This window comes from Ursus arctos, unplaced genomic scaffold (genome assembly GCF_023065955.2).
Source record: "Ursus arctos isolate Adak ecotype North America unplaced genomic scaffold, UrsArc2.0 scaffold_16, whole genome shotgun sequence".
NCBI lineage: Eukaryota > Metazoa > Chordata > Mammalia > Carnivora > Ursidae > Ursus > Ursus arctos.
In genome coordinates, this window is record NW_026622830.1 from 13,416,697 (window position 1) to 13,433,229 (window position 16,533).

At 49.2% G+C, this 16,533-nt stretch overlaps 1 protein-coding gene across 40 annotated transcripts in view; it reads left to right on the forward strand.

Annotated features, from left to right (window-relative positions):
• The window catches only part of ZMYND8 (zinc finger MYND-type containing 8), a 120,976-nt gene that overhangs the window by 88,676 nt on the left and 15,767 nt on the right, over window positions 1–16,533 (forward strand). For 31 of the 40 annotated variants that reach the window (XM_048222199.2, XM_026503669.4, XM_048222203.2 and 28 more), the window contains 4 exons: window positions 1,708–1,860; window positions 4,478–4,987; window positions 9,640–9,903; window positions 11,931–12,121. In XM_048222199.2, the coding sequence (XP_048078156.1) occupies window positions 1,708–1,860; window positions 4,478–4,987; window positions 9,640–9,903; window positions 11,931–12,121 (1,118 nt within the window). The other 9 variants (XM_048222209.2, XM_057312491.1, XM_048222210.2 and 6 more) reach the window with 2 other exon arrangements.

Consider the following 16,533-nt stretch of genomic DNA (forward strand, 5'->3'; position numbering starts at 1 on the left):
AATTTGCATGAAGATTCTTCCCCCCACTGCGAAGTGTCTGTGCCTTCACCTCATCCCCTCCGTGAGCATGTCCAGTCCTGTACACACATGCACACGGATGCTCATGCCCATGGACACACACGGTCACAGGTGGATATGATTTGAGAGCCTTAAGAGCCCTTTCTCGCAGGGCAAGGATGGTATCTGCTTGCTTTGAGCAAGTCACTTCTGGAATCTCCCTGAGGGCTGCCCCTGACTGTGTTTTTGGGAAAGGGCCCTTCCTAATCTTACCTTGGTGGGGACCTCATTACAGTGATAAAATCAGCTTGGAGCCGTTCCTTGAGCTGGTTAACTGTGAGTGGGCTGGGTGGGGCTCTTGGGAGGCCGCCTCCCTCCGGTCACTTTAAAGGAGCGAATCTCTAGGTGTGCAGGGTGAGACTGGCCCGTTCCTGGGTGAAGGGGAAGGTGTGGGTCATCTTGGAAAAAGGAGACTAGCAGAGAGTGAAGGTTGTGAGCAGCCCTCGTACGTCCAGCCCTCAGACTCTACCCTGGGCCTCTTGCATAGCCCGCTGGATGGAGGTGGCATTTGGGGTGGGGTAGCAGGGAGATGGAGGACGTCAGAGAAGGAGCTCCCAGAGGGTGGCAGCAGGCCCAGTGGTGGCTTCTCGTCTTTGTTCTTGATGGATGCCACACGCTTTCTAGTTGTTTTTCTGGGATCCGCCAAGGCAGGGCACGTGCCCCGCCTTCTCTGCTTGGGGTCGGTTGGTGAAGGAGGGGGCACACCAGAGGGTAGCAGGCAGGGTGGTCGAAAGTGCTCCCTGCCTGTGAAGTCTCACTGTGTTCTGGGCCTGTGTACCTTTATTTTGTCCCTTCTGTTTCGGGGGTACTAGAGGAGGTGGGAAAGGAATTCAAGCAATGCAAGCGCACAGACCCTTGGAATCTGGTCTAGTTGGTCATATAAGGAGCCCGTGGTAGAAGTCGAGAGGGTAGCCGGAGTCCTGGCCCTGAGTCCTCTGTCAGAGGCCTTTGCGTGGGACTAGGGCGAGGAGCGTGCACCCTTTCTCAGCGAGAAGTCACAGCTTGAATATCCAGGGCTAATCTCTTTACCTGTCTTCAGATGGATGCCTGGGCCAAAAGGAGGAGGTCTGCCTATGTGACACTCTCCCTCCTTTTCTGACTTGAGCTCCAGTCTAGGTCAACTAGGGACAAAACATGAAGTCTCTGTGGTAAATGAGGAACCGGGCCTCCAGTTACGTGTGTGCGCTCCGGGGTGGGTTTTGGGGGGAGAGGCGCCCAGCGTCTCTTGGGTCCTGGCCCTCTCTGATCCGGGCCTGGAGTTCAAAGCACACACTGGCCAGACTCGGTGTGACTTTATCTGCTGATCTTGAGATTGAATATATTAGTGTAACCTTTGGCTTTTGAGCTCCCTAATGACGCGGAGTTCCACAGACAACCATCTGGCTGGGATTGTGCATTTTAAATATTGAAAGCGACCCAGACAACTGTTGAGTAGACTGGGTAGATCTGCCAGATGTGTTCTGGGGCTGTTCTGTCCACGTCAGCCCGTCGTCGAGCAGATGATGCTGTTGGGACAAACAGTGAGAAGGTCGGAGGTTTCTCTCCCCGCCGTGTTCTAGAGCGGGTGTCCGCGGGAGGGAAGCTAAGCGATAGCGTGGCCTGTTCCTCCGCCCAGCGCCCGCCTGACAAGGGTGTGACCCTGTCTTCCAGATCGCAGCAAGGCCGAGATGGACCTGAAGGAGCTGAGCGAGTCGGTCCAGCAGCAGACGGCACCCGTGCCGCTCATCTCGCCCAAGCGGCAGATCCGTAGCAGGTTCCAGCTCAATCTCGACAAGACCATAGAGAGTTGCAAAGCACAATTAGGTACGTCCTTCAGTTTGCTCGCACAGGCACCGCTGTCACCACCGTCACCGTGAACTCTCTGTAGGGCCACCGCCCGGACGAAGCCAAAGTTGGATCCTGGCTGCTGTTAGCAGCAGCTGGACCTGGCCTGGTTTGTGCAACTAAAGTGTAGTTCCACTCACGGCGGAATGTTTCCGATTTGCTGGTTAGTGGTTCAGAAGGGTTCTGTGAATTCCACCCAGCTTATTCTCTGGTTGTGGTAGCCTGCAGACTCGAGGTACAGGCGGTAGGGAAGTTTGAAAGGGGAAGGATCCTCCTGAGTTTGCCCCTGTGCTCCCTGTCTGCGCACATCAGCGTCCTACTGTCAGGATCAAGTGTGTCCCACACATGTCCAACACAAACTCTTTCTGCTGCGGACTGAGCCCTTCCCACCCAGCACATGCATCTTGCTTCTGTACCTGTTGCCTCCCTTCCTCTTCCCCCTGCTGCTGCCTTCACACTGCCTACCTAAATCCTTTCCCTAAGGCTGATCTCAGGCATCACCTCCTCCAGGAAGTCTTCTCTGATTGCCCTCTCCTCCCCATCTGCCGCTTCCTGTGGCACTTTATTACTTGGAAGCATCAGTGGTCTCTCTTTGTGTTGGGGGATGGGTCGCTCATTCTAGAGCTAGACTGGAAGCTCCTAGAGGGCAAGGAGGTTGCCTTATAAGCATTTATGTTCTCCAGAGCGGATAGCTGGCCTTAAGAGAGATAGCCACACCACGGTGAGGTTTACCCAGCTCACCCACAGTGAGTATCTGGGTGCTCTGGACCTTGGGATGAGTAAGAGTAGTTAGGAGTCATCCAGAAGGGCCAGAGGAGGACATTCCTTGTTGGATTTTCTGTTTCGGTAGGACATTGAATGGCATTTTGAAATTTTGCAGGCCATTTAAATATGTGCCTTGGGTCCTTCCGCGCAGCTGGTCTAACTCCTTGATTTGTTATTAACATTAATAACAATTTTAATATTTCTGTTTCCTGACTATTTCCTGCGTACCTTGCACTGTACTATGCACAGCACATAGATTGTCCTGGGAGGTTGATACCATTATCAGTCCCATTTTGCAGATGAAGAAACTGAGGCTCAGAGAGCTAGGTCACTAACTGAGGGTCACACAGTGAATAAAAGTACAAGAGCGGGATTTGAATTCATGTCCGGTGGGCTCTGATATCCAAGCTTTTCTTATCTCATACGTGGTCACAATTGTCCTTGTATCTGACTGTTAACTATAGTAGCAAAAGCCTTAGGGACCCAGAAGTTATACCATACCTGAGTTTTTGTGTTTTGGATTCTCCTGTGTAATTGAGCCCTAGTAGAGGCATATAATTCTATAATGATTCTGCTAGGCGGCACATGGTTTTTATTTGTTTGCAGGTTTCCTTTCAGTGTGTCTGGGTCAGGACAGTGACCCCACTCATGGTGGCCATTGCTCTAGAATGAAGACAGTACAGATTGGGTTTTTTTCATTTCAAAATTTTAGGGTATAGTATCATTTACGTGTGGCCAGGTGATAATTATTACTGGGAGCAGGACACATCAATGGGTTAAATGGAATATGGTTTTGCCCATTTGTGTGTGTGTGTGTGTGTGTGTGTGTGTGTGTCTGTATGTGTGTGAAACACCTGCTGTGTTGTCACTTGTCTAGCTTTGGATGGAGATGTGGAAATGCGTGCCTTTGCTCTTGACTCCTCTGTCCGTGGAAGAATAGGGCAGACTAGATGGCGGCTGGACTCTGCATCGGCGCAGGGAGCAGGAGGGAGGGCTGGGCACCCGGGTCAGCTGGAGATGGCATGTCCCTGAGGGAAGCAGCCAGTGGCTTCATGGCTCCAGCCAGCCACTGTCTTGCAGGCCTGTGACTCAGAGTGGCCAGATCCTCTGCTCTTTCCACACAAGCCTGCTGTCTCGATTTCTGTGTGAAATTTCCTGACTTGTGAATTTGGCAATACGTTCATTCTAAGTGAAAAACAAACAACAAAATACCTGCTGGGCCAAACCCTTGCTTTCTAAATGACTTGTGTGTGCTGGCGAGATGTGGCTGTGGGCTGTCAGTTGGCAACCTCTGCTTTAAGACTTTGGCTTATTTCTTGGATGCCTGGACACTAAGGGAAAAGGACTTGGATGCTTTGGGAATTCTGTGGGAAGAGCGCTGGTAGTCCGTCAGGAGCCTGGGGTTCTGGCCTTGCCTCTGTCTTGGTTTTCTTTATGTCCTAGGATAAGTGATTTCTCTGGGCCTCTATTTTCTGATCTGTAAAATGGATCTGTTTCAACAGCTCACCTGTTGTTCCCTTTCATCCCACCCATTCTCCACATCCCAATTAGTTATCAGTGATGCAAAGATGTAGCTCCGGATAAATTTAAAATTTACGTGTGTGGTCCCTTGTCATCTTTGAATGTCAGTAACTGAAGCCGTCTGCAAACCCAGGTTCCATTTGTCAGCTGCAGCTCACCGGTAACCCCGCCAGGCCAGTGTGATGAGATTTGAAATGTATTTTTTTTTTTTTTTTAAATTCCAGCATTTGGCGTGGAATATGTTTGCATTTTAGATCCTGCTCTTTATTTTGTGACTACGCCACATGCTGGGTTTTCTCTTTAAATTTAGGCATAAATGAAATCTCAGAAGATGTTTACACGGCCGTAGAGCACAGCGATTCGGAAGATTCCGAGAAGTCTGATAGTAGCGATAGTGAGTATATCAGTGACGATGAGCAGAAGTCCAAGAATGAGCCAGAAGACGCAGAAGACAAAGAGGGTAGTCGGATGGACAAAGAGCCATCGGCTGTCAAAAAAAAGCCCAAACTGGCCAACCCGGTGGAGACAAAGGAGGAGCTGAAAAGCACATCACCAGCCAGTGAGAAAGCGGATCCGGGTTCGGTCAAGGAAAAGGCAAGCCCCCAGCCTGAGAAGGACTTTGCAGAAAAAGCGAAAGCCTCCCCTCATCCCACAAAGGATAAACTGAAGGGGAAAGATGAGACCGATTCCCCAACAGTACATTTGGGCCTGGACTCCGATTCAGAAAGTGAACTTGTCATAGATTTAGGAGAAGACCATTCTGGGCGGGAGGGTCGTAAAAATAAGAAGGAACCCAAAGAAACATCTCCCAAGCAGGATGGTAAGTGATCGCACCAGTTTCCGGTTTCTTGATTTGGTTTAGAGTGCCACCTTGCATTTGTATTTCCAGAAGTTACGTGACCCTCCGATGTCACAAGGGGAGGCACCAGAGCGGAGCTATGATTGGCTCAAGGTCACCTAGCTAAGTCACTGATTACGCCCAGGACTGACTTTCCCGGGGGCCTGCCTGCCTTTCATCTGCTTAGTACCCACTATGGTTGATTTTGGGCCCAGAAAAATAAGAAACGGTGGGTGTTTCTAGCATCAGGGTCATTTTTAGCCAAAACACCTGCTTTCCCAATAGGCTCACTCATTTCCCTAAAGTGTTTGTCAACATTTAGACATGTGACAAGGTTGAAATTGTTAGATGAGTTCAGTTCAAAGGTGGTGAGGAGTTCAGCTCCCTTTCTTCCCTTCATGCTGCCCAGGCATCTCCCCAGTGCATTTTCTTACTAGAATTAGGAGACCGGTTGGGGAGGTGGTACCGGAATGCTGAGTGCTTCTTGGGGCACCAGAAACAGAGAAGGCGTTGGATGGTGGGCACTTGAATTGGTGTTCCACCACATATGTGTTTCACTGACCCGAGTCCAGGGTTTCTCAGCACTGACACTGTTGACATTTTGTGCAGAGTAATACTTCATCCTGTGCTCTGCAGGATGTTTAACATCATCCTGGGCCTCTACCCACCGGATGCCAGGAGTATCTGCCCAGTTGTGGCAGTGAGAGATGTCTTGACATTGCCATTGGTTCCCTGGGAGGCAAGATCTCCTCTGGCTGAGAAGCACTGCCTGATTGCAGTGGTGCTCCCGTTGCTGCTGTTAGAGGCTGACCCAGCAGTCACTGCCCGCAAGCCTGTGCAGCCCGGGCATGTTGGCAGACCCTCCAGAAGGAATGTGTGAATGATGGGAAAGGTGTCCTTCCCATGCACAGAGCAGTCAGCACATTTTCCAGTTGGTTTGGCAAGTAGGTATGAAGGGATCGAAACATGCCCAAGAAAGATATGACTGAAGAATTAATTGCGGGCCCAGGAAAAACATTGCCTAAAGACAAACTGGAGGACAGAGCCACAGAACTTTATGTGCTTTATGAGTACCAGAAGGGATAGTCAGGCTTAATTTTCGACCATGCCCAACTTTGGACAGGAGTGGACTTCTCAGCCACACTCTTGAGGAAGATGTAATTCTATGCCCCAGGGGATTTCTGAGTCTGGCTGCTGAGAGCAAGTCCGGGATGGGCCCTGAGAGTCTTTCTTCTGTGTCCTTGTCCACCGGGGCTGCCGTGGAACCTCAGTTGTTGGGGAGCGAGAATTCTTAGAGTTCTTCAGGAGAGGATGGAATGGCTCTGAATGGTGCAGTGGAGGGAGAAAGAGAAGCAGTTGAGTGGGGCAGGGAAGATAGAACAGCACACCATTCCTAGGTCACCTTAGATTTACGGATGGCCTCTGAAAAATTGGATGATGTTGTGGATGGGGCTTTGAAGCAGATGTGGCAGAAAACAATAGGAGAGTAGCATGTACTCCATGCGGTTTATGGGAATATTTGGGTACAGCGATGGCAGTGCTCCTATGAATGATATAGTTACACTGTTCCTTATTTTCTGGAACATATCTTCAGATGGATTGGTTTTATGCCTCTTCCCCTTCCAGAAGGAATGTGTAGCAGATTGACAAGAATATTTAACCGTGAAACAAAATGTAAATAAAGTCTGTAAAAGGTGAAGGTAGAACAGTAAGCGGTGTGGAAGAGTTTATGCACAGAAATATGTTCTAGCCTCAGAGTTAGCACAGTTGGGCTTTCACTTTGGCTAGGAGCTTCCTAGCAGTCAAAGCAAAAAGGGAAATACAGTTCCTTAAAGGATCTCCTATTTTTCCAAAAAATAAGAAAAAAATCCCAGTCGATTAAATGAAACACGGCTCTTCCTTGCACTGATGTCTGAAGGAAAGATGTCCAGGAGGCCCCAAGTGTGTGGAGTGTATGTAATTAAGCTGAAGATGATTCTAAAACATAATTCTGTTAGGGCATCGTCCCAGGGGTTGGGACAAAGACCTACCAGTCTTAAATCTAGAGCCCCCTGATGGTAGTTTGGGTCTTGAAGAATCAGCTTTGTATCAGACTCTGCAGTAGAGCATTTTTTTCAGCATTGTGTTTTCACTTCCAAGTTTATTAGGTGAAGGGCATTTTAGAGCGTGCCATGGTGACCTTCAGTTCACCTTCAGCTGGGAATGCAGCTTATGTGTAAAATATGGAGCCTTCGGTAGCAAAACTGCTTTCTAGCTGGTGATCTCAGAATAGAGGCGAAGAGAGAGCTTCCATAGAGACCTTGCCGTGCTTACCTTACAACGTAGTAATTTCCATCCTTCTCTTGGAAAGCCCACCCTTTAGGTAGAATAAGGAGGTGAATAAGTAGAGGCAGCCTCTGAAATGTGGGCCCTTAAGAGATTCACCCTTTTCTGGGCTATATAGGTGATTTGATTATACACTCCAAATTTCTAGGAGTGGAATTTCCTATGGCCTCTTTTTTCCCTTCTATAGACTACTAGAATCTTCTAGAAATCAAAATATTTTAATGTCTTATTTTAGGCACCCCAAAGGGTGCCTTGAGCCTAAAATCTTTTTGAAGTGCACACTCCGTTTTTTATTTGGCACAGAGGGCCAGCCATGGCCACTGCAGGGCAGCAGCCCATCTACCAAAAGCCAGCTGTTTGCTTCTGCAAATCAGTAGAAAGAGGAGGACCCACTGGTGGTTGCTGTTTATCTGAGGGGAGGGGCTAGGTTCACTCCTCAACAGTAACAGGGTGTTTTTTGGTCACCTGGAAGGAAAGGGAGGCAGGGAAGGTGCTTCTGCAGGCTAGAAACCCCACTGGGGGGCTGCCCTGGTGCGGTGCACTGCTCTTAGAAAACGTGGGTTCAAAGCCCTCTCTCCACCTGGAAGGTGCAGGGGCTGTATCCAGTATCTGGCACGTCATGTCATCCCGGAGGGAGATCAGGGCTCCTCACTGCATGGAGAGCTCCCCTTCTGGCTGCACCTGTGCCCTTGCCTGTGAACTTGGCGGGACTCTTCAGAGGAGCAGGAGAGCAGAGGAGAGGCAGGCAGATGCGACAACCACCGAGAAAACCCCCCGCACCAGAGTCAGGAAAGTCCGCTTGTTTTTTTTCTCTCTCACTCTCCTTGACTTCCTAAAACCCAGTGTACTGAAAAGCCTCCCTAGAATAATCAAGGTCAGGTCTTTTCTGGGTTACATAAATCTAGAAGAACAGACATAATCCTCCTTCAAAGGCATTTATGTCGAGGTACATTGTCTCCGATGGGGGTGCTGACTGGTACCCGTGTTTTGGGTGTGATCCCTGGGCATCCTGCCTGGGGTGGCAGACCCACCCCACTGGTGGCAGGGACCTCTGCAGTGATAACTGACCCTCCCTTTACAGATGAGCGCGATGGGGCCACCCCTTCTGGGCTGCTCAGTGCTTCTGGCTGTAACCTGCCTTCCCGCCACTCCTCACCGCCTACTCTCACTGACCAAAATGCTGCCTATTCCTAAACATGTCTTGGCTGATGCTGTCACCCCCCAAATTCTCACTTCTGCCTGTTGAAACCCTACCCCTCTGCCATACCCCCGTCCCAGAAGACAGACTCCGGAAGGCAGCTTTTTCCAAATTTGTCATTCACATTCATTAGTTTGGCCTTTCCCACGTCCTGCTTGTATAATTCTTGACTTTATGTTTTCATGTAGAGCAACTTACTCTTTGCAGAAAAATTCAGCTCATTTTGGTTGTAGATTTGACCACCACACGAGACGTAAACCAGTATCGCCTGGTAAAAAGGTGGCAGCGGGAATACAGTCAGTAAATCACGGCATATATTGACCATCGTGAGCACTAAGTAAAAGGTGGCGTTGTCGAATCACAGTATTGTACGCCTGCAACAAGTAGAACACTGTGTGTCAACTCTGCCGGAGTTAAAAAATAATAATAAAACAGCCACAGCAACAACAATAACAAAAGCAAGTCTCCTAACTTAGAGAGCGATACCATTGTGTTGGGAAGGTTCTGGCTATGGGGTGGAGTTGCCCTTAGTGTTAGGTGTCAAGGCCCTTAGCAGCACCCTGGGACTTTGTCCCGGAGGGAGTCAGAGGTCAAGGGAGACTTTCCGGGTGACTCCGTGTTGTTCAGTGCTTCGGCCCTTGGGAAGCCACCTGGTTCTTGGGGGTACATGCTTTATAGGTTCCCTAGCGAAGGGGATTCTCTTCATCTCTGGATCGACGTTGGCTGGGTCTTTCAAGCGTGCTTGCCCAGTTCCAACTGCAAAACAAACCGCGTGCAGTGATTCTGTTCGTCCCCTCGTTGGGGGGCAGCTTGAGGGCAGGGGCTGGGTCTGGTTCACCCCATTTCCCCCAGAGGCCCCGCTGGGAGTCTCAGATGTGGGCAGGTTCTCAGGAGGGGAGGCCGACACAGAGATAGATACACCCAAGTGGCCTCTGTGCGTGAGGTAAGATGTGCTCCTCCATCGGGGTCCTTGCCTTCCTGAGTTTGTTCGGCATTCGTGGCTGGCTGTGCTCCATGTGACCCACAGTGCGCTGGCGTAGAGACCCTGCGGGCCAACCGGAGTCCAATCTCCATGTTTTGTTTGTTTGTTTTTTTCATGCATTGGCTTCAGTTGTAGGTAAAGCTCCACCATCCACTACGGCCGGCAGCCAGTCCCCCCCTGAAACTCCGCTCCTCACCCGCTCCTCCTCCCAAACTCCCACGGCTGGGGTCACGGCCACCACCAGCACCACGTCCACCGTCACGGCCCCGGCCGCCGCCGCCGCCGCCCCCACCGCCGCTGCGACCACCACGGGAAGCCCGGTGAAAAAGCAGAGGCCGCTCTTACCGAAGGAGACTGCCCCGGCCGTGCAGCGGGTCGTGTGGAACTCGTCAAGTAAGTTTCAAACGTCTTCCCAAAAGTGGCACATGCAGAAGATACAGCGCCAGCAGCAGAGCCAGCAGCAGAGCCAGCAGCCTCAGTCTTCCCAGGGGACGAGATATCAGACCAGACAGGCTGTGAAAGGTACCGCGCCCCCTTCTGTTCCACGTGGCGCCCGCTCCCTCCTCGCCACATCGACAGGAGCGACAGAATTGTTTCCTTTCTTTTTCTTTTTTGCTTTTTTTTTCAGTTCCTTTTTGTTTCGTGGCCGTCATATCTTGAAGGCCTTGCACATTCCATGTGGCATTATTTTTAAAAATTGTTTTGCGACTCGTTTTTTCACTTTTATTATTATTTTTTACCCCCCTCCGTTGTTAGAAACGATACATGCATAGAGGCTTCTTAGAAGGGGGTAAAATATTTGCCCTACAATCTGTTGTCTTGACCGAACTTCCATTTCATTCTTCACCCTTTCTCAGTGGCCACTGTTAACCGTGAAACCTTTTTTATGCATGTATGCATATATATTTACATATATATGACTCTCCATACAGGTAGCACTTTTTTTTTCTTTTTTTAAAACATAAAAATGGTACCATACTTGCTTTTTTTTTTTCCTTCTTTTTCTTCTTTTTTTTTTTTTTTAACCCATCAGCATGTTTTGAAGGTTCATCCGTGTTAGTACATGATAGCTCTACATACGTTATGCGTTTGGAGTGCTGCGTAGTACCCCACAGTTAATACAAATCAAGTATTCCCCTGCTGATGAGCATTTAGGTCGCTCCCGGTTTTTTTCTGTTGTAAGCAGTGCTGCAATGAATACCTTTGTGTAAGTTTTCTTGGGCACACCGTGAACCTCTTGGCATTATTTCGGGAAGAGTACGGTGGGGTAGCAAAGCGTACCTTAATCACTAGGGATTAGCCGCTTACAGAAGAAGAGTCAGCATCAAGCGCCAGTGGCTAACGTGGCTCCATCTGGCGCTGCTCGGATGAGTACCCGTTCGTCCAGCTGTCGTGAGCGCTGATTCCGATCTTGTCCCACGGGGAAACCCGCTATCTAGATCCTTGGAGGTTGGGGTCTTTGGTTGAAACTCTCACATACTGAGTGCACCCCAGTGCGTAGAGCTGTAAGCAGTGGGTTGGAAGGTAGCCAGGTCTTGAGCAGCCCCAGAGAACCCCTGGAAGACTGGGGGAAGGAGGACTGACAGATTGGATAGACACAGTGGGAGCGCAGCTGGAGTGCTCTTGGTATTTAAAGAGCCAGTGGGGCAGAAGTGAATCTAGGATATTTGAGATTGGGATGACTAGTTGCAGTCTTTTCTGTGTTCGTACCCCGTAAGAATTACGAGCTTCCCCAGGGGAACTTAGGTGCTGTCAAGAGGAGGCCCATTGATGGTATGGTTCTCAGTTTCCAGATTGTCTTGTGTCAAAGACAAACAAAGCTGGATGCTAGTGAAAGTCGTAAAGACAGATTTTAATCAGTATGTGTTACTACGGTAGGGAGAAAAAAGTCCAGCATGAACTGAAGTCAGCCCCAGTTTGTACAGAGGTGACTGGGTATTTTAAAGGGAGAATGGGGGGTGGGGTAGGGAAGGGGCTGAGTGGGAAGTGGGGGTTATTGCATTAGAAACCCATGTGTGTTTGCTAACTGATGCTTCTTGAAGTTAGGCTCCTACTGTCCCATAGAGACTGGGAGACGGGCCATAGGGTGTTGGCTGGAACAAACAGTAAATTCATTTGGCAGCCTTGTTTTCTTAGGCAGGCATGTTAGGGGTGTCTGGGGTCATCCTAGGGTTGTGGCTTGAGCTGTTAGAAACCATGTTAGTGTTGACACAAAGCTTTAGGGGCCATGCTGGAGGCCTCGTCCCAGAAAAGGCAGAGAGGATCCTGGCCAGAGTCTGGTCAAGGGGAGAATGTCTGTTACTGGAACGTAGACAAGCTCAAAGGGTATACGTCAGGGACTTCACTCCCTCTGCGCAGCTTCGTGCTGGGTCGGGCCCTTCCAGTGACAGTGGGGTGACCAGGACGCTTTGCTTTCCTAGCTGTGCAGCAGAAGGAGATCACGCAGAGCCCATCCACCTCCACCATCACCCTGGTGACCAGCACTCAGTCGTCGCCCCTGGTCACCAGCTCAGGGTCCACGAGCACCCTCGCGTCCTCAGTCAGCGCAGACCTGCCCATCGCCACTGCCTCCGCTGACGTCGCTGCGGACATTGCCAAGTACACTAGCAAAGTGAGTGCTGGTGGCATCCGGGGTGGGGGGGGTGTCAGAGGACCCGCTTCCTGATGGAAGCCGGGAAAATCATGACCTTGCAGGCTTTCCAGGGTGCTTAGGAGGGGACACCCTGTTTTTCTTGGGGATCTCCAAGCCCAAATTCTTCATTTGGGTCTAAAGTTGGATCCAAACAGAGAAATCTAGAATGCACTGCATCTTATTCTGAAGACTTAGATTCTAACATCAGTTAGAGTTGGGAAAATGACATGGCGTCAGAATTACCCTTAAGACTTCACGTCACTTACCGAGACCATTAAGCGGGAACAAGTTGCTCTTCATCAGCTAATAACAGTCCAAGGGGTTGGTTTGCATTGAGAAGCCACATGGAATAAAGTGACAGAGTCGTAAGCACGAGATGTGTAAGTTACGCCACTCACACCCAGGGTTTTCGAGGAACCAAGAAGGCCTAGGGAGTAGTGGCTTCCCTCCCGACTCGCCCACCCTCTGGGGCCTGGTGGCAGGAATCCCCGCATTGAGTTCATTCATGGGTGTTCTCTCCTGCGGGCTCTTTCTCTGAATTTGCCAGATGCTTCTGTACCCGCTGGTGAATTCAGGTGGATACACCCAGGAGCTGTTCTCACTGTCACGTGAGAGCGCTCCGGAGTTTTTGTGCGGGTCCCTGCGACAGACTGCTTCGTAGCAGAATCACCGCCAGAATGTCAGCTCCGTGAGAGCAGGATTTTGTCGGCTTGGCTGACCTCCAGGGCCTAGAAACGTGCCTGGCACGCGGCAGGTGTCGCTACAGAGTTGTGGAGTGAATGCATGGGTGCCTGACTTCTCTTCATCAGGCTTGTTACTCTCAGTGGCTAGTAATAGTTAATGAGTAATAACCTAGTAAGAGTAATATTTAGTACATTACGAGGAGGCAGTAATAATGATTTACTCTTCACAAATGAGTAAATGACTAATTGGTAATGAGTAAATCATTCAGGTTTGTAGTAAGGGTGGGTGACAATCGTTGGGAATAGTTGTATCTAGAATTCTTGACGTCTGATGATAAAGAGTTGCTTTATTGTGTTAAAGGTAGGCTCCCTTTTAGTTCTGGATGACAAGAGACATTTATAATCTTCTACCGGTGTGTTTTTGTTGGTAATTTTCTTTTTATCCCTTCTCTCTGGGTGTATTAGGTATCACTTCATAACAAATGGCCACAAAACAATAGCAATTTAAAACAACTCACGTTTCTTTTTTTTTTTTTAAGATTTTATTTTATTTATTCGACAGAGATAGAGACAGCCAGCGAGAGAGGGAACACAAGCAGGGGGAGTGGGAGAGTAAGAAGCAGGCTCACAGCAGAAGAGCCCGATGTGGGGCTCGATCCCATAACGCCAGGATCACGCCCTGAGCCGATGGCAGACGCTTAACCACTGTGCCACCCAGGCGCCCCACAACTCACGTTTCTTATCTCACGGTTTCTGCAGTCAGGAGTCGGTTGGCACGGTTCAGCTAGGTCCTCCGCTTTGTGGATTCCCATGAAGCCTACTGACCACAGATGTCCAGTGTCCATGAACTCCTTGTTCTTGCACGTGGCTTTTTTAAGCAACCCAATGTAATGCCCCCCTGGCCCCCCACCCACCTCCTCCCAGCTAGAGCGAGAATCAGAACCAGGCTCGGGGATGACTTTGTCTCTCATTTACTGTCTGTCCTCCTTTTGAATAAAATGCATGAATTGTTGCAGAGTCGCTGACTGTCAGAATGGCAAGGATTCAAGGTATAGTCATTTATGGCCACTCCCAAGATTTTAGTCTTCCCTGTCCACCAGCTAGTATTGATTTAATATTTTTATTTGAGTTACATTTAATTTTATTTAAATTGACTTCATCTAGAACTACGATAAAATTGAGCCTAACATTGCCAGGTCACCCTTCCTTGTCAAGGCTTGAAGCCAAAGTCTGTTTTCTTTTGGTTAAAAAGAGAGATCGTCACACATGTTCGGTACATACTGGCACTGAACGGAGACTTCTTCCTAATGTGATGTACAGGGTTACAGGAGAATGGAAAAGGGGGGTCTTGTTTTCATACTGATTTAAGAATGTGTCTGGGGGCTCCTGGGTGGCTCAGTCGGTTAAGCATCTGCCTTTGGCTCAGGTCATGATCCCAGGGTTCTGGGATCGAGTCCCGCATCAGACTCTTTGCTCAGCAGGGAGCCTGCCGCTCCCCTGCTTGTGCGTGTGCTCTCTCTCTCTCTCTCTGACAATTACATAAATAAAATCTTGAAATAGAAGAAGGTGTCTGGTATTGTCTGAATGGTCTCTTGTTCTGCTTATAGTCCATCCTGATACCACCTTCCATTGATTTGGTCCAAGCTGCGTATTTACAGCTGGGGAAACTGAGGCCTGCTAAGTGGCTCTAGCTAGTTTTCTGAGCTCCTGCAGCTAGTTTTATTCTATTACCTTCGGCTGCCCCTTTTTACAGCAAAATCGAGGGATGGACTTTTTGATAGACATTTTCTTTGCAGTTAAGAAAATGAACACAGTGACATATTTTTGGAGCTGATGAACTTTCCTGTCTCCGAGGTGACCCACAGTCGAAGACCCAGATTTGTGTGTTTTGGCAGAAGGGTCCTCTTTTAGTAATGTTGTGTTCTTTGCTATATTTGGAAGAAAGAGGGAAAGTCCATCCACAAATCCATGATTTCTTTAAAGTGGAATGTAACCATTGCATTAGTAATGTATTGAATTTCATCTGCTTTCTAAAGTTTTCTTGTAAAGCAATTTAGTTTTAATGTTTTAACTTGACATGGTTGGCGCAGCGGGGCAGGAAGGCCCATACGGAGCGACTGCATAAGCACAAAGTGTTTTTCCTGGCAGCGTCCATGTGTGGCCCCCGAAACAAGCGAGGACGGAAATCTCAACAGGCATTGTGTTCATTTTCTCCCCATCTTGGGGTGAATTTGGGTGTTATGTTTTGGGGGTTGACAGTTTCATAGTTAAAGCTCATGTGAAATTTTTTTTTTCTGTAGAAATAAGATGAACAGGTATTTCTGAACACCTCCTCTAAACCGTAGTCTTCACATGGACTTCTCGTGTAATCTTTGTGCACACCCTACATGGGGCACTGCGATTATCCTTGTTTTCTACATGGGGAAACCAGGCTCAGAGAGAGGACAATGGTGGGAGCAAAGCTCGGGCATCAGATACAAGGGTGGTCTGTGTCTTGCCTTCTCGCTGGATGGGAGCAAAGTGCAAAACACAGTGGAGACTTGGCAGCGAGCAGGTCAGGCCTAGAGGCCTCGTTTTGTCTCCTGTCCCCTCCTCTTTCTCCTGTGATGGGCGTGGGATCAGCCAGCAAGTGGGAGGTAGGAGAGAAATCACCCTGCAGACACTATGCAGTCAGCAGATAACTAGGTGCTTGCTGCGTGGACCTGAGCTGATGTCACAAACTCGCTGATGCCTTCAGGGATCAGCTGGTTAAAGCAAAGGAAGATGGGAAGCAAACTGGAAAGGTGGGGGATGAATGCCCTGACCGAAGGCCTTCAGATCCCCTCAGATCCCGAACCAGCTATATCCACGCACAGACTATAGTATTCGTCCATAAAAAGGAATGAAATACTTCCAGGACCTGCGACACAGATAAATCTCGAAAATGTTGTGCTAAGTTGAAGAAGGCAGTCAGGAAGGACCACATACTGTGTGAGTCCATAGGTAGAAAATACCTAGAGAAGCAAATCCTTAGGTGTGGAACGCAGATCAGTGGTGGGGGGCGATTGGGCTCTTCAGGGGAGAAAGCTAATGGGCAGTGGGGTGTCTTTTTGGGGTGTTGTGAAGGGCCTGAACCATGGGGACAGATGTGCAGCTCTGAATCTACTAGAAGCTATTGATTTGTGCACTGAAAATGGCTGAATTGGTATATGAATGAGATCTCAGTAAAACAGTTTTTTGTTTGTTTCTTTTTGTTTTATTTTTTTTAAGGGGAAGGAATTAAGAAACAACAGTCACAAAAGGAAACGTTCCTTCCCCTCGAACCCACGGTGCTGGCCACACCAGACATGCCTGGGGCCCAAATTCGGGGCCTCCAGGTGAGCCTGTGGCTACAGGAGCTAGCTTGATTCCAGCTGCTTCATCCCGGTTTATACCGGTTTCTCCGCCTCAGCACTAGTGACATTTTGGGCTGGAGAAGTCTTTTTTTTTTTTTTTTTTTTTTTTTTTTTTTGAGAGATAGAGACAGCCAGCGAGAGAGGGAACACAGCAGGGGGAGTGGGAGAGGAAGAAGCAGGCTCATAGCGGAGGAGCCTGATGTGGGGCTCGATCCCATAACGCTGGGATCACGCCCTGAGCCGAAGGCAGATGCTTAACCATTGTGCCACCCAGGCACCCCTGGGCTGGAGAAGTCTTTGTTGTGGGGCTGTGCTGTGCCCTGTCGGGTGTTTG